This window comes from Loxodonta africana, chromosome 1 (assembly GCF_030014295.1).
Source record: "Loxodonta africana isolate mLoxAfr1 chromosome 1, mLoxAfr1.hap2, whole genome shotgun sequence".
Lineage (NCBI taxonomy): Eukaryota > Metazoa > Chordata > Mammalia > Proboscidea > Elephantidae > Loxodonta > Loxodonta africana.
The window spans coordinates 112,839,379-112,863,523 of record NC_087342.1 but is presented as its reverse complement, the minus strand read 5'-3'; the positions used below and the strand labels follow the sequence as shown (position 1 = coordinate 112,863,523).

General features: G+C 38.8%; 1 protein-coding gene across 1 annotated transcript; it reads left to right on the top strand.

The window, feature by feature from the left end:
• The first annotated feature begins 767 nt into the window (after positions 1–767).
• RHAG (Rh associated glycoprotein) lies at positions 768–23,684 on the top strand. Its single transcript, XM_003404147.3, has 10 exons — positions 768–998; positions 10,093–10,276; positions 11,133–11,283; positions 13,669–13,816; positions 14,739–14,905; positions 16,424–16,561; positions 17,338–17,459; positions 21,038–21,111; positions 21,338–21,411; positions 22,917–23,684. Exons 1-10 carry the CDS (start codon positions 842–844, stop codon positions 22,932–22,934), a joined length of 1,233 nt encoding a protein of 410 aa, XP_003404195.3. The 5' UTR covers positions 768–841; the 3' UTR covers positions 22,935–23,684.
• Positions 23,685–24,145: the final 461 nt, after the last annotated feature.

Below are 24,145 nucleotides of genomic sequence, written 5' to 3'. Positions count from 1 at the left end.
TTCTACTCTAACACAAAAGGGGTTGCCATAAGTGAGAATCAACTCGACAGCAACTTTTTTTTTTTTTTGGAGGGGGGACATCCTTAATATTAAACCCAAGACTCTTTACAACACAGATCAGCTACTTTTTCCTCCAGCAATTTTCTCCTTTCCTTTCCATCTTCCTTTTATTCTAGCTATACTTAATAGTTACCCCTCAAACTTGCCATGCTCTTCCAGGACTCATGCTATTGACTTTCTGTTTTCCTGGTGAAAGTCCATTTAATTTTCGGTGCACACATTCACTATCACTTTCCCTGCTAGCATTCTTGGCCCAAGGCAAAATGTGTTGTTGCCTTATTTGTGTTCTCTAATATTTTTAAAACCACTCTTAGTTATTTGCCTCTTTTTTGTACAATCATTTGCGTGTAATTCTGTATTCCCAGCTTGCTTCAAATCCCTCAAGGATTCATTCTATATTTTATTTAGCTTTGTATTTCCTATCACAGTACATATCCTAGCATAGTGTCTGGCACACAATAAGCACTCAAGAAGTATCTGCTAAATTAAGTCAAATAAGATTCTAGACATTTTTGTGCAATTGATCAATTCTATCATCTGGCTTCTTCCAATATATATTGTATATTCTTCAAACCAACATTTAGAACAACAATTAGATTGCAAAGCATAATGTCCCTAATGGGTGGGACATTTTAACCAGCACTGCCCATTTTTTTTCTTGCTATGTCACTGAAGTGCCTTGAGCATGCAGCCAATTTCACATACAGGGTAATCCTTCTGTTCTTATCAACCTTCCACAGCCTGAGAAGCCCTCAGTGTGCCTCTGGCCTTTGCCACAAACATGAGGGTCAAATTCCCTCTAATGGCCATTGGCCTGGAGGTTGCCATGATTGTTTTATTTAAATTGTTTGTTCACTATGGAAATGATCAGAACACTATTCAGGTGAACAGCACCTCGAAGCCAAATGTCACGGACAGCTTCCTTGAGTTATATCCTTGTAAGTAAGCAATCTACTTCTTATTATGTTTTTGGGTTCTTTGGGTTCTTAGAAAATCCAGTCTTTAAATACTGTAACCACTTAAGCTCCACATATGACCTCTTTGTAGAATTAGATGATAGTTGTATGTTTCTGCTCTAGTATCTGGCCTTCTTCTCTCTACCGTTATGTGTTCAGATAGAATCTGTTTCTATTGAGATATTAGAACAAGAAACTGAAAATTGAAATAATTGGTCAATGTTTTGTGTTTTCTACCTACTGCTAAAGGATTCTTTCGTTTGTTCGTTTCTTGAATTGATCATTAGTTCTATAAGGTATAACAATGTCATACACGCAAACACACAAAAGCCAAAGGGAACTTTGGAAGATAGAATGGATACAAAATAGAGTGGTGAGAGATGAGCCTGGATTTCCTGTGGGAATTCTAGGGCATCAGAAGGGGCATTTAGAGAGATATGTGAAGTTAACGGAGTTTTAGTTGACAAAGAATACTCTAGGGTTTTCTAATATTCTAAAGGAAACACAATTTTTTCCTTTGATATCAGAAAAAAAAAAAGTGAGCACCTAGACATATATTAAAAGAAGAATCCTTCCCTAGGAATGGTGACTGAGGGAAGGAAGGGATTTAGTTCCAAATTTGGAATGGCAAGCTATACGAGATTTCATATAACAATAATAACTATCATTTCCTGAGTGCCTATCCTGGCACATTCATGACTGCATTAACCAGGGAGGGAGGTAGTAGTATATTCTTATTATATAGGTGTTTTTTGTTTTGTTATTAAATGAGGCTTAAATAATTTAAATTTTTTAATATTAAAAAGCAGCAATATTTATTTTAGCTTTAGAGCATAGGCGTAAGGCTTTGTAAAAACAGTTCGGTATATGTTTTATCATTCCTGCAGCTTTTTGAGGGAGTTAATATCAATATTATCCATACGTTAGCCACAGTTACATTCTAGAGCTGCTAAGTGACTTAGCCAAAATGCACAATCGAGAGTTAAGGGCAGGGTTAACATCATAACTCAGAGACTCAGACTCCAAGTCTAGTTCTCTTCACTAGATGTCCAAGAGCATCTTCGATTAAATATGTATGCTAATTTCAAAGTTAATGCTCACTTGAATCTATTCAAGTTCAACCCTGCATGATTTTGCACATTTCACTTATTTCATCCATTTGTTTGTTTAATCAACATTTTTGCTAAGTACCAAACATGTGCTACATCAAACTTATTCAAAGATAAAACAAGCACCATGCCTTTATTCTAAGACCTAACTGGTACACATGTAAACAAAGGACCAGCCACCCTATCATTTTTACCTTTAGAACTGCATTCACTTTCTCCTGAAAGAGACCCTGACTGACTGGCAGTGTTCGCTCAAAGTGTGCAGTCTTTTTGAATAAATAATAAGCAAGCACACAGAGTAAGCATACAAACACAGAAGCCGAATGAAATGTAATAAGAGAAGCATCCACAGTGTTACTCATCATCGAACTCATAAGACCTCAGTCTCTGTAAGTTGGAATCGATGCCAATGGGTTTTTTTTACTATACTAGTGAAGAAGCCCTGTTGGCGCAGTGGTTAAGAGCTCAGCTGCCAACCAAAAGGTGGGCAGTTGGAATCCACCAGCTTGTAAACCCTATGGGGCAGTTCTATTCTGCCCTATAGGGTTGCTATGAGTAAAAATCAACTCTGGGTTTTTTTTTTTTTTTTCTGTATACTGACGAAAGGGATGATGATGATGATAATTGTATCCTGGAAGGTTCTGGTTCCCAATTTCAAATCCAAATCCTTTCTTAGAAGCAGATTTAGCACAAATTTTAAATCATAATAAAAGCTACTATTAATGAATGCTTTGTTCATTCCAGGCACTGTGCTAACTCAATTTGAATTTATTTTCTCATCCTCAGAGCAACTCTGAATACAGATGTGAAGAAGAAACACCAGTGATGAAACTGGGGTTTAGGGAGCTTAAGGTCAAATGTTTAGTAACTGAAAGAGCTCTGTGGGATTCTCAGTTTATCTGCCTCCAAAATCTGTGCTTTAACCGGTACATTATCTGGGCAGCATAGTTTATCAGGTAGGAATTTAGGCAACACCTGTCTACATGGACCCATAGTCTCCAACAGATTCGTCCAAAAAAAATTTGACCCCCACTAACATCAGTCAACTTTGATAGGACAAGAATATATTGTTTGTGGGAAAATGAGTTTACTCAGTGAAAATAAGATGAGTGATTGTAATTCCTTGTCCTCTGAACAAATTTTAGAGTTTAAAGCAAATGATAAGCCAATCATCCCAAGCCAAGGCACTGTGGACTATGTATATATATATAGTGGAGCCCTGGTGGCAACGTGGTTAAGAGTTACAGCTGGTAACCAAAAGGTTGGCGGTTTGAATCCACCAGGTGCTCCTTGGAAAGCCTATGGGGCAGTTCTACTCTGTCCTATAGGGTCACTATGAGTCAGAATCGATTCAACCAAGACTGATTTGGATTTATATAGTGAAATATATATATAGGTGATACATTCCCTTACAAAACTAACAAAAGAAGTTTTACGTGAGGGTCATCAAATAAGCAAAGAGGCAGGTTTGGCTATTTTGAAAATGCTAAAAACTGTGACATTCCTTAAGATTGATCCTAAATGTGATAGCCTTCTTAATACATACCAATACTAAAACATAAAAGATAATTGAGTGTTATACACGCACTAGGATTTTTTTTTTTTTTTATGTCCCAGGTGAGGGAGAGAGACATATATGGTAGTCCGCTGCCATAAAGATTTACAGCTTTGGAAACCCTGTGGGGCAGTTCTACCCTGTCCTATAGGGTCGCTATGAGTTGGAATCCACTCGACGGCAAACAGGTTTGGTTTGTTTTTTATATTCCAGGTACTGGGTACATTAAACCAAAACCAAACCCATTGCCGTCAAGTGGATTCCAACTCATAGTGACCTTATGGGTCAGAGTATAACTTCCCCATAGAGTTTCCAAGGAACTCCTGGTGGATTCGAACTGCCAACCTTTTAATTAGCAGACGTAGCTCTTAAACACTACGCCACCAGGTCTGGGTACATTACAAGGTAAATAAAACAAAGGCTTGCCCTAATGGAGCCTTATAGAATGAGATTATTCCTATTTTATAAATAAGGAAACTGAGGCTCAGATTGGTCTGTTATCCAGGAGCATACAACTAATACAGAACTCAAACAAAACATGAATTACTAATTATCATAAAGCTAAAGCAGTGTTCTTTTTTTAAATAACTTATTTTTTGTTGTTGAGAATATACACCAAAAAAATACACCAATTCAAGTTTCTGCATGTACATTTCAGTGACTTTGATTACATTCTTCGAGTTGTGCATCTATTTTTACCCTCCTTTTCGGAGTCATTCCTTCACCGCTAACATAAACTCTCTGCCCCCTAAGGTTCCTATCTAATCTTTTAAGTTGCTGTTGTCAATTTGATCCCACATAGATAGCTCTTAAAAGAGCAAAATGCTCAAGGCAGACGTTTTTTACTTGTCAAGCTAAACTATTGTTTGGTTTTAAGAAGATTTCAGGTGATATTTTCGGTTTAAGGCTTAAAGATTACCTCAGGGCAATAGTTTCCGGGGTTCTTGATCAGTGCAATGCTTTCCTAAAATGTGAAGGGCACAAACACTTCAGCCAGGAGACCGGAATTGTAAGAACACTGTAGGATTCCAATATCTTGAGTATTTTCATTTTTATATTTTTCGGTACCCCCATTCATTTTCGGAAATCCTGGTGGTGTAGTGGTTAAGAGCTACCACTGCTAACCAAGAGGTCGGATCCACCAGGTGCTCCTTGAAAACCCTATGGGGCTGTTCTACTCTGTCCTATAGGGTCGCTATGAGTTAGAATCAACTTGACGGCAAAGGGTTTATTCACTTTCTGTTAGCAATTTTCAGGAAAATGCTTGAAATAAAAATACTGTGTACTTTTTTTTTTTATGATCTTAGGGGGTAGCAAGGAAGAGGAGAAGGAAGCAGGGAAAAATGGAAACCTGGTTCCCTTCCCCTTCAGTCTTGGTTCAAAACAGAGTGCAAAATTTGCTCCATTAAGCAGAAAATCTATTTATATCAGGCTAGTGTTTTCTCTTTGGTCTAAAATGTTTAAAGGAAAGTTTTATAGCGCTCTGAATCCTTAAAGGCACAATCCGATTTAGGCCAAAAAAAAAAAAAAAAAAAATTTTTTTTTTTTTTTCCCTCAACAGCAGCACTATTAGCATTTGGAACCAGAATATCCTTTGTTGAGGGGGTGTCCTGCGTATTGTGGACGTTCAGCAGCATCCCTGGACTCCCAGGAGCCCCACCCACCAAGCAAAAATGGCTGCAGACATTGCCAAGTGTTCTCCTAAGGGCAAAACTAACCCTCGTTGGAATTCCCTGATTCTCAAAACCTATTGGATGAACTCCCCAAAGTTCAAACTACTAAAAAAAAAAATCCCTTTTTCCTCTGAAAAATGGTACTTTAACCTTTTAATAGCAGAGCCTTGTACCACAAAACCAAATGTGTGGTCCCTTCCCTGGCCCCCCACCCACAAATTCTTAGCTCGGAATGGAAAGATAATGCATAATCCTAGTGGTCTATAAATCTTTTATCCATGTCTTTTATACAGAATCAATATTTGTCAACAGCATTCACAGCTTTGTAAGCTCTCCTTAGCAACTGGAATCATAGAGGTATTATCCCCCCTTGTGGTAAAAAGCAATAACTGAAATTAGATCAGAGAAAAAAAATACTGGGGCACGGTTAAAAAATGAAATTTTTTCCACCATATAAAAAAAAAAACAAACCCGCTCCCCACTTTCAATTTAGTTGATAATAGGAGAAACAACAGTACTTTAAGAAAAAAACAAAATAATGTTTAGGAAAAGACAGGATGGGATAAAAAGAAAAAACAGTGAAGTCTAGTAAAACTGCATTCTTATTTTTATTCTAGCTTTGTGACTATACACAAATCCCTTAACTTCTTTGGTTCTTAGGGCCTAAGTATAAAAACAAAATAAAATACAATAAACAAAACAAACTATAGAATGAGAAGACATTTTACACTGTTTCTAATCCAAATCTTCCTTTAAAGAGGAGAAAATTTAGTCCCAGGATGCTCTGAAAAATCATTAACCAGTTAGCCAATTACCTGCAAGTCGAAATCGACTCGTGGAGATTCCATGTATGTCAGAGTAAAAGAACTGTACTCCATAGGGTTTTCAGTTACTGAGTTTCAGAAGCGGATCACCAGGCCTTTCTCCCATGGGCCTCTGGGTGGGCTCAAACCTCTAACCTTTTGGTTAACAGCCAAGCACATTTGCACCCCTCATCTAACCAATAACAGCCATCATATTCTCTAAAATTTCCTTCAATTTAGTCTATGATCTAAATCAAGTGTTTACATGTTGAAATTATATGGTGGCAAAATAATTTAAAAAGAAAAATGAAGATATATTGTCACTTGTATTTCAAAACCCAAAGCAGAAACAAATGAGTTAAGGTTCGTGGTTAGTGTTGCTGATCTCCTATCAGCAGGTCAAATAAAACACCAATTTTGCAGGTCCCTGGGTTGGTATGGGACATCCAGAACACTAGCATAGGTGAGACTTGCTGCCAGTCTGTAACTTCACAAAAATGGAGATGGTGCAGACTTCTCCTCTTCAAGACTTCCCTCAGAGCTGCTATCAGGGCTGATTTTCAGACATCAGCTGTTTCCTTTCTTACCCTCCATACAGCCCCTCTTAGGAGGAGCTTCTGATGAACAGTAACGTGTCCAAAAGACCCAGTGTATAAATGGGGTCAAAAGAATTAACAAGTCTATAATGTGTGCCTGAATCATGAAGAGTTCGGTCTAGTTTTCTTATGTTCTTCATTCTTATATTTGCTAAACTTATACAAATGTTAGACTGGCTTCTAGATCACCAAAGGACATTTCTGACTCAATCTATTACACCCGCCATACTTGTATGTCCCGTTATTTATCATCAGACTAATACCATGAGACAAGACCCCATGCCTCCAAAGGACCCTTTTCAAATAGCCATCCATATTCTCCAAGGGGCCCTTTTCAAATCTTTGGCACCTTTGGCAAGCCAGCTTCTTCATCTGAATGTGATGACTGCCACAGATTAGTTTACTGGATTTAATTACAGTAGCAGCAAAGTTTGAAAAAATGTAAGTTGTATCAGGAAGAAAATCAGTGAAGGTTTGTTGAGGCAGGTGAAGCACATAGGGAAGGCGTTGCAGGTTGGGCTCCTCAGCACTCTCAGGATCAACATTTGGGGGGAGGGGGGAGACTGGTCAGAGGAGGAAGGCATCAGCTAGCTGACCCCACAGGGAGCTCTGAAGCTGAGATGGCCCTTCAGGGTGTCCTTTCCTGAAATGAGGGATCAGTCATTAAATGCGGACTACCATGGGGAAAGGTTGTGACCTGGAGCAGCACAAGAGCAATTCCCAGAGAAGACTGACAGCTGAGGACTGTCACCCAGCAGCTTCTCTAGCAACAGGGGTAGATGGGAGGAATGAGTCCTTTAATCTGAAGGAGGGATCTGGGCAGTACATCAGAGTGCTTGCTAAAGTAGGCAAGCCTGAGTGGGGTGCCATAATCCCCCACCCTCAAACGCACTGCCACCTAAGGTTGATGGCAGAACAGAGGCAGAGAGGATCTAAGGGATAGTAAAATGTCTCTGCATGCCGGAACTCCGGAACTCTACCTCATTTATTTTTATATCACCACCTGTAAAAAAATCCTGTACCCGTCAAGTCCATTCCAACTCATAGTGACCCTATAGGATGGAGTAGAACTGCCCTCATAGGGTTTCCAAGGCTGTAAATCTTTAAGGAAGCAAACTGCCACATCTTTCTCCCATGGTGCGGCTGATGGGTTCGAACTCTCAGCCTTTCGATTAGCAGCTGAGCACTTAACCACTGCACTTTCAGGGCTCCTTTATATTCCCAAACCATTGCTGTCAAGTTGATTTCGACACATAGAGACCCTATAGGACAGAGTAAAACTGCCCCATACAGTTTCCAAGGAGCAGCTGGTGGATTCGAACTACCAACTTTTTGATTAGCAGCCAAGGTCTTACCTGTTGTGCTACCAGCACTTCCCTTTTATATTCCCACCCAACCTCAAATCAAACCTACTGCCATCAAGTCGATTCTGACTCATAGCAACCCTATAGGACAGAGTAGAACAGTCCCATAGAGTTTCCAAGGAGCACCTGGGGGATTCGAACTGCCGACCTCTTGGTGCAGCCATAGCACTTAACCACTATGGCCACCAGGGATTCCTTTTATTCTCACAGTGCTCAATAAATGGAAAAGTCAATGGAGTCAGGCCTGCATTAAAACCCTGACTCCATCTTTTAGATAAATTAATTGGCCTCTCTAATGTCAGTTTCCTCTGGGGTATTTTTCCAGGCCTGTCCTCCCCACTATCTGTTTCATTGAACCTCTGACCACTATGGTTAATGCTAATTCAACACTTGAGGTTTTATTTTCTCTCTCTGGTTTTGTATCTATTCCCAATCAAGCCTCCATTTGCTTTGTGTATCTATGAGGATGAATCATATGAAATAGCCAATAGCCAAACATTTTCAACTTGAAAAATCAGTAATTTTATATGGTTTAGCTAAATATGTCTTACCAGCTAAGCCATAAGCTTCCTAAGGGAAGAGCCTGTGTTTCCTCTATCTTATATTTGATTATATGTTTTATGTGTATAGTGCTTTACTGCATACAAATCCTTCCACACAGGTGATCTCACTCAGAGTTAACTTGTGAAATAGGATCTTTTTAATCTTGCAGGTGAGAACACTAAAACAGAGAACAAGTGACTTGCCCAAGGTCACACAATTATGTATTGGAACTGGGGCATTTGAACCCAAGCCTTCTGATACCAACTCTAATGTTCTTTCCTCAATAAGAAAACTACCTTCCTTATGTTTGTTTGGTGCTTCATGGTTTACAAAGAGCTAACAAAGACATTATCCCATTTGCCTCGAATAATGATCTGGTTAGGTTTCCAGGACTGGTATTATTTACTATCCACATTTTGCAGATGGAGACCTTAGGTCATTCATCTATTCATTCCTCCATGAAACACTTGCTGCCTCTCCTTCAATATGCAGGCCATTATGGAAAATTCTAGTGAGTTAAGAGTAAGTATGATCTAGTCCCTTCAATTAGAAAACTTAAAATCTTGTGCAGGAGATGGACACCTCATCAATTATTAAAAAAAAAAAAAAACCTTTACAGTGTGATACACACTAAATAAATGCAAATACAATGTGTCAAATACTAAAGCTGACATATATACAGAAAGTTTGTGTGAAAAACAAGAATATTAATTTTCTCTGGGAGTATTAGGAAAGTCTGCAACAGAAGGTGGTACTTGAACTATGCTTTACAAAGATATTCTTGGATGGAAAGTAATGAAAACTTCTTCATGGAGAAGATCAAAGGCACACTGTATGATAGTGCATAGCGTATCAGGAAAAGGCTCAAATACTAGATAACATTTCCAAGATCTCATGGCTGGTAAGTAGCCAAGCTGACACTAGAGACCAGCCTTTTGCCTCTCAGTTAATGCTCTCCTTTTGCAGTGTTTTATGCAAAGGTAGTAGCATTTACTAAATGGGCTAGAATGTGATGGAATACCTTCTTAAGGGGCTGTGGTGGTTCAGTGGTAGGGTTCTCACCTTCCTTGTGGGAGACCTGAGTTTGATTCCCAGCCAATGCACCTTGGGCACAGCCACCACCCGTCTGTTAGTGGAGGCTTGTGTGTTGCTATGATGCTGAGTAAGTTTCAACTTCCATACTAAGATGGACTGCAAAGAAAAGCCCAGTGACATACTTTCAAAAAGCAACCAATGAAAACCCATGGATCACAATGGTCTGATCTGCAACCAACTGATCACAGGGTTGGCACAGGACCAGGCAGAATTTCATTCCATTGTGCATGGGGTCACCATGATTCTGGGGCCGACTGGACAGTGGCTAACAACAATAACAAAACACCTTCTTAGTGTTTATCCTCTAACATGGATTTTTTTCCTCTGTTCTTTTCCAGTTTTCCAAGATGTGCATGTTATGATATTCGTTGGGTTTGGCTTCCTCATGACTTTCCTGAAGAAATATAGCTTCAGCAGTGTGGGCTTCAGCTTTTTTATTGCTGCTCTGGGCCTCCAATGGGCTACACTTATACAGGGGCTCCTACATAGCGGTGGACGGAAATTTGACATTAGCATCAAAAAGTGAGCATCCCTTATTTTTCAGCCACCGTACTTTCGGAGCAATTGTGGCCCTGCTTAGTCCCTTGTTATTCAGGCTCTGAACTGGCTGGAAAATTGTCTCTCTTTGGTAACAGAAGATGCTTGGAATCAAGGGGTCCAAATCAATTCCTTGCTCTACTGAGCTAAATCATACATTCATATCCGTGACCTTTCTGGTTCGACTTCAAGGGTACAAGAAATCCCCTTCATAAAATTATTATTTCTTCCTTCTTAGCTACAGGGAGATAAAAATCTCCCATTTGTTTTTTTTCTAAGATTGTATTTTAAATATAAACACATGTTCTTGTTGTTGTGCAACAGTAAACCATTATTCTGGGAACTAATTCATTTATCAGAGCAACAAAAATAAAGTAAAACCCTAAAATAAAAAGATAAGGACAGGGAAGTAAAAATAAAGGAAATGTTTAGAACAATGAAACTGTATATGGTGAGGGGAAGAGAGGAGGAGTGAGGAAGTTCAGGGGGAATAAGAGTGGACCTCGGCAAAGTACCTGATGGGACGTTGATGGAGCAAAGGGCCTTGCAATCTGGGTAAGATGATGCTATAGTTCAGTATAGAGTCCCCGGGTAGTGCGAACAGTTCAAGCACTTGGCTGCTAATCAGGAGGTTAGAAGTTCAAGTCCACACAGAGTTCAGGAGATTTACTTGTGAAAAGTCAGCTATTGAAAACTCAATGGAGCACAGTTCCATTCTTACATCCTGGGGTCTCCATGAGTCAGAATCAACTCTACATCAACTGGCTAATGGTTCACTGCAGCTTATAATTTGACTTTGGCTATGCACTGTTCTTCATTTTAGTCTTTCTTTTTCCCTCAGCGTGATAAATGCAGACCTCAGCACAGCTACAGTTTTGATTTCTTTTGGAGCTGTCCTGGGAAAAACAAGTCCAATCCAAATGCTGATCATGACGATTTTAGAAATTACCGTCTTTGCTAGCAATGAATATCTTGTTGGTGAGATATTCAAGGTAAGGGTTAGAGGGTTTATACTTCCCTGGGTTTGGGCATCAGTTCAGGCCACAACATATAGTAAGTGTCTACTCTATGCAAGGATAAACCCTTGTATGACACCAGAACTTAAAATTTGGTGAAAGTGACTCCTCAGCAAATAGTAAGAATTAGCCATCATTTATTAAGTGCCAATTGTTTACCAGGGGTTTTACAAACATTACCTTATTTCATCTTCGCAACAACAGTATAACGTAGGTTTTATTGTTGTTACCATTTATACACAATGAAACTGTTGATCACAAATTTTGCTGAATCTGGATTAAATCTAGATTTTTCTGGCTCTACAACTCTTTTCACTATGCTATGTTGCCTACCAATGATCCTTACCTCTTTATAATTTAACTACTAGGGATGTAGTAGGGCTTTTGTTAAAGCCCATGTCAAATTTCTTCTCCTCCATGAAAATCCCACTGATTCCCCCAAGGACAATGAATAGAACACTTCTGTCCATTCTCTAGGATTTGCTTATACCTCTATCGAACATTTAGTTCAACAGCAAATACTTTTGACAACTTTCTAGATGATCCAGTAATGAACCAAATAGTTTTGGTGTCTATCTTTATAGAGCTTACAGCCTAGTGGAAGAGACAGACATCAAATAAACAATCACACAAAAGCAAATGTAATTACTATTACAAATTGTAACACATGCTATGAAAAATAAGTACAAGAACTTACAAGAGAGTATAACTGGAAGACCTAATTTCAGTGGTGGATTCAGGAAGGGCCTCTCTGACCTGGACCAAAGCCATTTAGTTTGTCATTACCAATCCAAAACTCTGTACTTGCTGTTACATTAACTTAAAGTGCTTTTCTACCCATTTTTATTTGATAAACTCTGACATATATACAAAGGTATGTATATATCTTTGTATCTCTGACATATGTACAAAGGTGTGTCAGAGTTTATCAAATAAAAATGGGTAGAAAACACTTAAAGTTAATGTAACGGCAAGTACAGAGTTTTGGATTGGTAATGACGAACTAAATGGCTTGAGCAAGGAGAGAGGAGTTGACTAGTACAAGATGGAGCCACCAAGTAAGTAGGCCAGATAAACAAAGATCCTGTAGCCTATGTGTGTCAGCTGAATAAAGACTAATTTGGTGGTTCCAGATGAAGAAACAGAGCAGGTTCTTTTGCCTACAAATACGTGAGCATTTAAAGGGAGGCACAAATACACAGACTATTTGTAAAGTTCAAGCATGACTAATTCCTACCTCCAACCCTCTTGAAATCACCTCTCATGGTGAAACAAAGCAAGGTTCTCCAAACTGTGAAGGGGCTAATCATGGCTGGGAGGCTAAAGTTTGCTGGAAGGAGTCTCATTTCCTGAAATGGTACTTGGTATCTTTCCAATAGAGTATGGATCTTCAAGGGTAGTATCTCTGTCCATTTCTAGTCATAAAATAAAAAAAAAATCAGGAGACTCATTTTACTCCAATTTGAACCAATTTGAAAGCCTCAAATTTGTATCATTTCCCTGTTTTACTAAGAACAAGGTACAAAACAGTCCTGTAGAAGTAGAAAACTGGGCCGAATCCATCCCATGTCTTAAAGAGAGAACTTAAATATCTTTCTTTAAATGAATTCTGGGCATCAACTGGTTTTCTTGACATTATACAGCAAAGAGGAAAAAGAAATGGGAAAAAACTGGCTTTTTGACACTTTAACTCTTTGAATTGCATTTAAGTGAGCTTTAACCAGTCTATGTCAAGTGAATGCAAATCATCTTTATTAAGTATCAAGTACAGTATTAAAGCACAGTACATAATATTTTTGCTTAGAATTTCCCTAATTTCGAGAAGTAACCTAAAATATATTACTTGCCCACCAAGGACCTTAACATTTTACGAACACGGTCTCATCTAAGTCTGATCACAACTATGTTACTTACTACCGTTGCCACTGAGTCAATTCTAACTCACAGAGACCCTCTAGAACATAACAGAACTGCCCCATAGGGTTTCCTAGGAGTGCCTGGTGGATTTGAACTGCCAACCTTTTGGTTAGCAGCCACACCACTAAATCACTACGCCACCAGGGTTTCCACAACTATGTTAGATGTGTAATATTTCCCCATTTCTACAGAACTTGAGATCGAGAGAAATTTAGTAACTTGTCCAAATTCACATCACAAGGAAGTACCAGAACTAAGATTTTAAGCCAGTTATGTGTACTCCAAAGCCTATTATTTTTCTTTCACTGGCCTCTTTTATCCCCCTCTCTCTTTCTCTGTCTCTCTTAAAGTTTGCAACCAATGAAGCAGTTCTTTCATGGACTGTCCTCCTGCAGTGAGACTCAGTTTCACCTCTATTTACATGAATGTTGTTTTGCTCCCTAGGCCTCTGATATTGGGGCATCAATGACCATCCATGCCTTTGGGGCCTACTTTGGCTTGGCTGTAGCAGGCATCTTATATCATTCTGATCTGACATGGAAACATCACAACAAAGAATCTGAGTACCACTCAGACTTGTTTGCAATGATTGGTGAGTAGAAATGAACTTGCCTGATTCTTGTCTATTTGGTTAGACCCAAAAAAACAAACTAAACCAAACTAAACCCAGTGCCGTCGAGTCGATTCCGACTCATAGCGACCCTATAAGACAGAGTAGAACTGCCCCAAAGGGTTTCCAAGGAGCAACTGGAGGATTCAAACTGCCAACCTTTTGCTTAGCAGCCATAGCACTTAACCACTACGCCACAAGGGTTTCCGGTTAGACCCAAGGGAAGGTTAACTCCATCATAGGTGTGAAGATGTGCCAGGAGAACATCCTCGAAGAGTACTTTTGCTTAAGTTGGCTCTCCGTTCCTCCTTTTCCCTTAGGTGTTGTTGTTAGCTGTCACGGAGTCAGCCACCAACTCATGGCAACCCCATGTACAATGGGATCAGGCTGTCATGATCCACAGAGCTTCATTGATTGATTTTACAGTGGTAAATTGTCAGGTCTTTCCTCCTAGTCTGTCTTTGCTGAAAGCTATTCAGCATTCTAGCAACACACAAGACTCCACTGACGGGTGGGTGGTAGCTGTGCTTGAGATGCTCTAACTAGGAATTCAACCCAGGTCCCTGGCATGAAGGCAAGAATTCTACCCATGAACCACCACGGACTGCCCCCAACTATTAGATTAAAAAAAAAAAAAAACTGTTTCCATCAAGTCATTTCCAACTCATAGTGATCCCATAGGACAGAGTAAAACTGTCCCATAGAGTTTCCAAGAAGCACCTGGTAGATTCAAACTGCCAACCTTTTGGTTAGCAGCCATAATACTGAACCACTATGCCACCAGGTTTAACTAGTAGATAATTAAGTCTTAAAAGTAGAGACATCTGCAGAGCCTGAGGCAAACTGCATCCATTGGACTGCCTTTCATATTCAGAGCTAATATCCTTTTTGTGGTTTACTGCAGGGACTCTTTTCCTATGGATCTTTTGGCCCAGCTTTAATTCTGCTCTTGCTGATACTGGACAAAAGCAGTACAGAGCCATGGTAAACACCTACTTCTCTCTGGCTGCCTGTGTGCTCACATCCTATGCCTCCTCCAGTCTTGCTGAGAATAGAGGCAAGCTCAATATGGTAAGTGCCGTATTAACTCCTAGGAAAATTTCACTTAGCAATGCTAACATCATCAGAGGAGTCAGTTATGCCTGCACCATTACTGAGATATCAGGATAAATCAGAACACAGCATACCTTGAAGAAATATTTTGAAATTAAAAAAAAAAATTATATATTCATTCATTTATTCGTGAAATTTACACTCTGGCAAATTACAAAGTGTTCTCAAGTAATTAACATTCCATTAGGGAATATAGATATGTAAAAAAAAAATTTTAATTTGAGGAATATTTCTTTAATGATAAAGCTAACTGCCTCCAAGTTCTTAGAAAATCTTCCCTAAGAAACAAGAGAAGAGTAGGATGGGAGAAATTGACTCTGTTCTCTCCACTGCAAATATTTCTCCTAAAGGAATAACAACTAAGTGCAATTGAGATCCTGGAGAGGATCCTGGAACAGTAAAAGCATATTAGTGGGAAAATTCCAATCAGGTCTTTACTTAATAGTATTGTACCAATGCGAATTTCCCAGTCCTATGGTTTTTTTTTTTTTACTTTATGGTTATGTAAGATGTTAACATTGAGGAAAACTGAGTGGGGGATATATGAAAATTTTCTAGTATTTCTGTAACTTTTATGTAAGTCTAAAACTACTTCAAAATAAAAAGTTAAAAAAAAAAAATCTCTCCAAAGTTGGTGTTTTGAAGTTCATATCTGGAAGCTAGAGAAATGGCAGTGAAGGTGCAATCATTCTCAGATCGTCACCCTCCGTTTCTAGCCTGGGGGAGAAAAAGAGTATTGTCATTTATTTTTTAAGCTTGGTTAAAGACATGTATTTCAGTTCTCTACAGACTGTCTCAAGGGAGACAAATGAAAAAAATGAAAAAAAAAAATCATATACACACAGCTCAGTGGTTCTCTGTTAAAAGTGCTGAAAAACTTCCTTCTTCAGGCAAAACAGCCAGAATATGATTTTACTAAGGAAATCAGGTGAATGGATATCGGTTCCCCTTTCCTCAGTACAGGAACACCTGAGAAAGAAGCTGTCTTTCTTATGTAAATTGTAGCATTTCAAAGTGTCTACATTCCCTCTTAGAATATTGGACTCTCATTGACTCTACAGGGCATATAGCAGTCATAGGCTCCTTTTTGTTCATGATAACCACAAATGCCTCCCCAGAGCTGCATAAATAGGGGAAACACTGCTAGAATATTTGCTCTATATGCACCCCACCCTCACACAGTAACTTCGTCTTTTGATTTCCTCGTATCCCTTCCACCAGTGGTCTCATTAGACTGATTACTCACCCACTGTCAAAGAATCCTGGAAGAAAGATATCAAAATGTCAACTGTTTGAAAGAAAGACCTTCCATAAATACAAAGAACTCCCTTTAAAAAAAAAAAAAAAAAACAGTAGCTCTTTCAATTGAGACCATGCCTTGAGATCTCTTGGACTCTGGATTCCTCTGATCTGCTCCTTCTGTACCCTGCCCACCTCCTTCACCTCATCTCATCCATGTTTCTGACCTCAACACAGGTTCACATTCAGAATGCAACCCTTGCTGGAGGAGTAGCTGTGGGTGCTTGTGCAGACATGAACATTAACCCATATGGTTCAATGGTCATTGGTAGCATTGCAGGAATTATCTCCGTGATCGGGTTTAAGTTGCTGACTGTAAGTATTGAAGACCCTCCAAGTCAAACTTTGAATCTCCCCACCACCATCTTCTTACTCCCCACTAGCAGTGTAAAGCTGTGAAATATCCTTTTGTAAGAACCTCCCACTGTTTGGGAGTCATTCACCTTCCTTTCTGAAATACTAGTCACATTTCAGTGGTCCAGTGGTTTCTATTCTTTCCTGAGTTTCTCTGTGCCCAGGAAAAAATCTGATATCAGTTATTTACAAAAGTATGAACTGAATGTTAAGTACTTCTCTAATTTTCTTAAGGAGCAGTTTCACTGAAGTTTGTTGTTTTTTATTGGTTTGTTTTGTATAATTAAGGACTCAGTGCTCATTTAAAGGAGTTTAAGATGTCATTGGAAATCCTGTCGGTGTAGTGGTTAAGAGTTTGGCTGCTAACCAAAAGGTCGGCAGTTCAAATCCACCAGGCGCTTCTTGGAAACTCTAAGTGGCAGTTCTACCCTGTCGTTTAGGGTGACGAGTTAGAATCGACTTGACGGCAGTGAGTATGGTTTTTGGTTTTTTAAGATGTCATCAGTAGGTGAGGAAAAAGTAGTACTTGAAATCATTCACCTTCAAACCCATCTACTAAAGACCACTGGGCAGTTTTGCTACCAGTGTATTTAGATTCTTTGACTTAAGCAGGTTTAAGATAAGGATGGGAGAACTGAGCTGTAGGTAATATTCTTCCTGCACTCCCATTTTACTTTCAATTATGGAGCCCTGTACACCTTTCAAAATAATAACCCCTCTTCTTGTTACAATTTTAGCCATTTTTTGCTACTACACTGAGGATTCAAGACACATGTGGGGTCCATAACCTGCATGGCTTACCTGGCATAGTAGGAGGCCTCGCAAGCATTGTGGCGATAGCCATGGGAGTGTCTGACACGTGAGTGAAACAATGGCTTTCCTGACCTGGAGTTCCAGTGGTGTTTTTCTCACTCTTTGAGACATCCAGTGATGGAAGAGCTTTCTTTTTAGCAGTCCAGGCCACTGTTCATAAGCATTGTCTCTATTGTAGCCAGCCAGATACAACTGAGAGAATGGATGAATTGGAAGAGGTACATTAACTGAACTTATTACCTTACTTTTTAAATTTACAGTGATAATTTCAATTTATTTTCCTTAGAAATTGGTGAATGGAAATTGGCTCCCGTTTCCAAATAGACAGGGCAATTTGACTAGCATAATCAGATCAGAGTCAGCTTGCACTTTTACTTAGTCTTACAAAAATGGAGGAGTGGGCATATCTGAACGAGGTAAATGGTCATTTCTATCCAACCCACAGCAAAGAAGAATGAGATAATGTAATATAATGTGGAAAGCAGTTGGTTCTAGGGAATTGAGAAGACTGGCATATGGTCTCAACTCTGCCACTATTTCAGTGGACTTTGACAAGTAACTCAATTCTCTGTTCACGCAGTTACCTCTTCTGTAAAATGGATGAATGGGACTATTCTCTAAGATCCTTTCTAGTTCTAACAGATCTGGATGCTTCCCAATGGGGGCAAAAGTGTTTAGTTCAATGATCAAAATAAGAAAAGCTATCAGCCAAGCCCAGGAGAATGGAAGTGATCAGTTGTTCCTTTTACTCAATAAGGTATGAACAATTTGACAAGAAGTTCATCCATACGAAGAGCTAGAAAGATCACAAAGTCCAGGTTACACAGGAATCCACTCAATTTTTAAAGCAAATTAAAAGCACGAAGAAAAGGTGAATGTGTGAAAATGTCTCAGGGTGACCACTTGATTAGTTAAATCCAGTTGAGTTCAGTAGTGGAAAATATTAGAAAAACTTAATCATATTTTCTACCAAATAGAAAATTTGCTTCCTCTTCCATGTGTATCATTGGCCCATTTCTTCTTTGTATTTTCTTTGTCTAACCTTTTTGTAAATTTGGAGGACAATCCCACCAAAAATATCCACACTTTCTTTTGGTTCTCTCTAGCACCTAACAGGTTGTTGAGACCAAATGCTATAAGGATTTTAATGTAAACCAAGCACATGAAAGCATTTATCATTAAGCTCAGCTCCTAAATGTTATTATGTGCATGGGGAACAACTAGCTCAATTGGCATAGCATAGTTTATAAAGAAAATGTCCTATATTCTACTTTGGTAAGTAGCATCTTGGGTCTTAAAAGCCTGTGAGCGGCCATCTAAGATACTCCACTGGTCTCACCCTTTCGTGAGCAAGGGAGAATGAAGAGAACTAAAGATACAAGGGAAAGATTAGTCCAAAGGACTAATGGACCACAGCTACCATGGCCTCCACCGGACTGAGTCTAGTATAACTAGATGGTGCCCAGCTACCACCACTGACTGCTCTGACAGGGATCACAATTGAGGGCCCCGGATAAAGCTAGAGAAAATGTAGAACAAAATTCTAACTCAAAAAAAAAAAAAAGACCAGACTCGCTGGCCTGACAGAGACTGAAGAAATCCCAAGATTATGGCCCCTGGACACCCTTTTAGCTCAGTAATGAAGTTACTTCCGAGGTTCACCCTTCAGCCAAAGATTAGATAGGCCATAAAACAAAATGAGACTAAAGAGGCACACCGGCCCAGCGGCAAGGACTAGAAGGCAGGAGGGGACAGGAAAGCTGGTAATAGGAAACCCAAGGTCGAGAAGGGAGAGTATTGACATATCATGGGGTTGTTAACCAATGTCATAAAACAATATGTATACTAACCATTTAATGAGCAGCTAGTTTGTTCTGTAAACCTTCATCTAAGGTACATTTTTTTTAAACAGATAATAAATATTATCATGTGCATACACGACACAAACATTTTTTTAAGTGAATGGAGGAATTCTTGAGCATCATACCTACACCAGTTTCGTAATTGTAATAAAACACATCTGTCAGGCTCTCATAGACTGGGTCTCATTGGTTGGGCAGACTTTGGGTAGTTCCACAGTTGAGATCCAGTTCCTGGGTGTGCAATTTTAGCAACACATTCTCAATCTACTCACGGGAGTCAAGCAAACCTTGGAATGCTCATTCATGTGGATAATGCTCACACGTGTCTGACACCAGATAGAACATCTTGTCCAAGAGTCAAGACTATTTATTGACATAAGTCAATTCAGATTATGGAAATGCAAATCTGATTTCTTGATAAGCATAGAACAATGGGAAGTTAATATTCTTGAAGGATATTTTTGGAAATTTTGTAAATTATGGCAGCTTAACTACAATATTTTTTTTTAACTATAATAATGCTGTAAACAACTTTGTTTAACCCAGTATTTTACAAACCTATTTTATCATGGAACACTTTTTATCAAAAATATTTATTAACACCTTGTAAAGGTCTTGGCAAATACTGGGCTAAGGACACAAATAATCAGTTTACATAAAAAGAAAATCAAATTAATAAATAAAATTAAATATTCAACCTTACTAGTCAAATAAGGAGCCCTAGTGGCACAGTGGTTAAGAACTTGCCTCCTAAATGTTGGCAGTTCAAATCCATCAGCTGCTCCTTGGGAACTCCATGGGGCAGTTCTACTGTCCTATAGGGTCACTGTGAGTAAGAATCCACTCACCAGCAACAGGTTAGTCAAATGAATGGAAAAAAAAAAAAAAAAATGAAACCCCTCAAATTCAAAAAAGTAATCTGAGTTTAGTGCATTCTCTCCCTTGAATGATGAGGCTGAAATACAAGAAAACTCTCATTTTTCAGCTGTCTGTCTTCCTGGACTCATTCATTCAATTCAACAACTGTTTATTAATTGCCTGCTATGAGTGAGGCATTGTTGTAGCATCAAAGGAGAGTCCCACATTCTAGTTTATTTGTCATTCACAAAACATCCTTATATGTTTCCATTGTTTTTTTTAGTCACATTCTTTCATTCCCAAAATTATGAACTACTTTTTACTAATTTTATTCTAACATAGCTATTTCTAAGATGACATATAAACATTGACTTTAATATCTTCAAGGAGTTTTCCCTGCAATATATGCTGGAATGAATTATGTTTAGAAAGCCATTGTATAGGCTTATAAAGAGATTAGCTTTTCTGACCTTATTGATTATAGTAATTGTCTCTATTGAAATGGGGTGTGAAAAGATAGTAGCCTAACGTTGTTTTGAATGTTACTCTGTCCTCAGTGTCTAGAAATGAAGCTGGCACAGAGCTTAATAAATATTTGTTGAATAAATCAGAAAAGGGGTCAGAACCTGAGTGTTAAACTCTTTCTAAGGAAGATCTTCTGATCATTCATAAAAATAAATCAAAAGGTGGCTCTTGATTAAATGCTTCTAAGAATTTTTTTTTAACATTGCCCAAAAGTTTCAAAGAAAATAAAAAATAGGAGAGTGAAGAAAAATTGCACTGAATGTTTACTTTTGTAATGCTGCACTCTGGCTAGAAGATGACAGACGTCCATGTCCTTAACAGGTGAGATTAGGTTGCTGATGTCCAGGAAAAACATGATTCTTTTCCTTTGGCTTCCTAGGTCTTCCATGGCCATGCAGGCAGCTGCACTGGGCTCTTCCATCGGAACAGCAGTTGTTGGAGGGCTGATTACAGGTCAGCATTAGAAGTAAACATTTTGCTGTACCCCAGTTATGCTCTCAGCGTAACTGATAATTAATAGACATGTCAAGTGATAAAAATTAAAATGCTCTAAACTTCTGGCGCTAAAGTAACCATGTAAGCTCAAAATGAGTTTATAATAGTATTCAAATTACTATGCAAATATATTTTCTTTTTCAGCGTCATAACTTGTCTTTTTTATCCTTTCCCACCTTCACAGGTTTAATTCTAAGATTACCCATCTGGGAACAGCCATCTGACTGGGACTGCTATGATGACTCTGTTTATTGGGAGGTACTGTACAGTGTTCTCCAGCCCCTGGGTAACGTAGACGGTTAAGTGCTCAGCTACTAACTGAAAGTTTGGCAGTTCAAATCCACCCAAAAGAGCCTAGGAAGAAAGGCCCGGAGATCTACTTCTGAAAATTCAGCCTTTGAAAACCCTATGGAGCACAGTTCTACTCTGACATGCATAGGATCGCCATGAGTCAGAATTGACTCAATGGCAACTGGTTTCAGCAACTAGTACAGCATTTTCTAAACATGGATGACTCCACTAGTGAAAGTTTTGCACGCCTCAAGCCTAGATGTCTGTGTGATGAGCTCCCTATTTATAGAGACTGAGAAATGTGTCCAGCCTGATGAAATCAGAAGTTATGGTATTTTCCAGTGGAGAAACTAGATGAAGAAAAGACAAAATTCAGGTGGTAAATGCTCTTCCACTCTTCTGAAGCAATAGAGAAGCTACTCATAAAAATAATAGGAATCCCATCCTGAGACCAGAAGAACTAGATGGTGCCCGGCTACAACCGATGACTGCCCTGGCAGGGAGCACATCAGAGAACCCCTGAGGGAGCAGGAGATCAGTGGGATGCAGACCCCAAATTCTCACAAAAAGACCATACTTAATGGTCTGACTGAGACTAGAGGAATCCCGGCAGTCACGGTCCCCAAACCTTCTGTTGGCCCAGGACAGGAACCATGCCCGAAGACAACTCAGCGGTCATGAAAGGGACTGGACAGTGGGTAGGAGAGAGATGCTAATGAAGAGTGAGGTAATGATATCAGGTGGACACTTGAGACTGTGTTGGCATCTCCTGTCTGGAGGGGGGATGGGAGGATAGAGAGAGTTGGAAGCTGGCAAAATAGTCACGAAAGGAGAGACTGGAAGGGCTGACTCATTAGAGGGAGAGCAAGTGGGAGAACGGAGTAAGGTGTATATAAACTTATATGTGACAGTCTGACTTGATTTGTAAACGTTCACTTGAAGCTCAATAAAAGTTAATTAAAAAAATAATAATAATAGGAATCCTGGGCAACAGTGTGAGATTTTATACCATATGTAAAACTAGGAAAAAGCAGAGTATGCAACACTGAAGAATGTGAATGAGTATCCATCGAGAGGTTCATATTATCACAGATGTTCCACGAATAGCTAAATATCAGCCTCCTTCTGCCCTCCAGTTTCTCCCTCTTTATTCCGTTGACATTTTCTACCTCTTTTTTTTTTTCTCTGCAAAGCTTAAGAGTAACAGATGCTTAGCATTTTCAGAGAGAACCAGTTTGGAGAATGTAGTCAAGGTGGGTGGGATAAACACTTTAGTTCTCTTATTTTTACCACCTCAGGAAGTTTTTATTCTCAGTTCTTTCTAAGCTTGAATAACACTAAAGAAAAAAAAAAAAAAAAACTTTTGTTTCAATGCTGACTTCTAACAGGCCCAGTGAAAGAAACTCTGTAAAGTGCCCTAATCTTATCTTTTTTTTTTTTTTTTTTTATGTGAATGTGGCAACCACAACCAGCTGAAACCTGAAGACTAAATGCCACTCCTATGCACCCCTTCCTGTTCCACATCTAGAATCAAGGCAGCATTCAAAGAGAATATGAACCAAAATGAATAGACTGTGGATCCCAAGGCCCACGTGAAAATGACTTTACTTCTGGTGATATCTCTTGATACACAATGATTGTTCAGTTGAAGTTTGTGACTCAAAATACAGATGGTCAGATGCTTTCTATTCAGGACTCCCAGAATGCCCTTGCCAGTGGGTAGGGGTAATACAGGGTGGACGTTCTTGAGTACATTTTTGCATTCTTCTCCATAGAGGTGGGTTGACTTAGAAATCAGCAGTCCCTAATTATGTCAGTTTCTTAATGTAGACACTAGGTCTTCAGTCCCAAAGATTATAAAACTAAAGCCAGTGAAATCACAAGTGATGTAAGAAACCTGATAAGAAAAATGAATGAAATGTTTCTATAAGTCAAGTAGCAATACATTATTTTTGGTAGCTCTGTTTTGATTTTTTAAATGGCCTAATTAGTAATGTTATGTCTTTGCTTGAACATTCTTCTGCTTAATTCCTTTTGTACTTTTAATATTTGTACCAGGATCTCAAATGCTGTCTGATCCAATTCTATTTTGTATAAAATTTCAATTGATTAAATGTTACAGGAAAATGAATTATTAGTTTTCAAATTTCCTTCTTTGGTGGTTGAAATGCCTTTTAGTAACACACACACACAATTACTTGCTACATCTACAAAAACGAATCCTGATTAGAAAACAAACAAAAAAATCAGTAGATGAATTAATCTCTGTTAATACCAAATGAAATAAAAATGGGAAAGAACAGATCCAGGAGGCTTTCCATTCAAGTAACAGGAAGGCTAGAAGAAGAAAAAGGAACAAATGGAGGAGAGAAAATTAGTAATAATAAAAGAAAGTCTGAGCAGAAGAAAGTCTCAAATCTTCAGATTAAAAAGCTTTACTAAATTACAGACAGAATTGATTTAAAAAAGATATATACTGTTGTGAAAAAAGACCAGACTCAGAATTTATTATTAAAACTTTACCCTTTGTAAGAACTACATTGCAGGAGGCAGGAGGAGTTTACTTAAGTGCTTTTATAGTTTTATTATTGGTGATTGAGTGGTGCAGAGGGGCAGTTGTGTATGGTGTTATTATTCAAGTTCATGTTCAAGGCTTTGTCCAGCTCAGTCAGTGCTAAAGTAACATTGTTTGTTTATTTTA

Excerpts from the sequence above, each read along its gene's own strand:
- RHAG (XM_003404147.3), top strand. The coding sequence starts at position 842 with ATGAGGGTCAAATTCCCTCTAATGGCCATTGGCCTGGAGGTTGCCATG. Across the intron at positions 11,284-13,668 it reads TTGTTGGTGAGATATTCAAG|GCCTCTGATATTGGGGCATC; the intron begins GTAAGGGTTAGA and ends TTTGCTCCCTAG. Across the intron at positions 14,906-16,423 it reads ATAGAGGCAAGCTCAATATG|GTTCACATTCAGAATGCAAC; the intron begins GTAAGTGCCGTA and ends ACCTCAACACAG.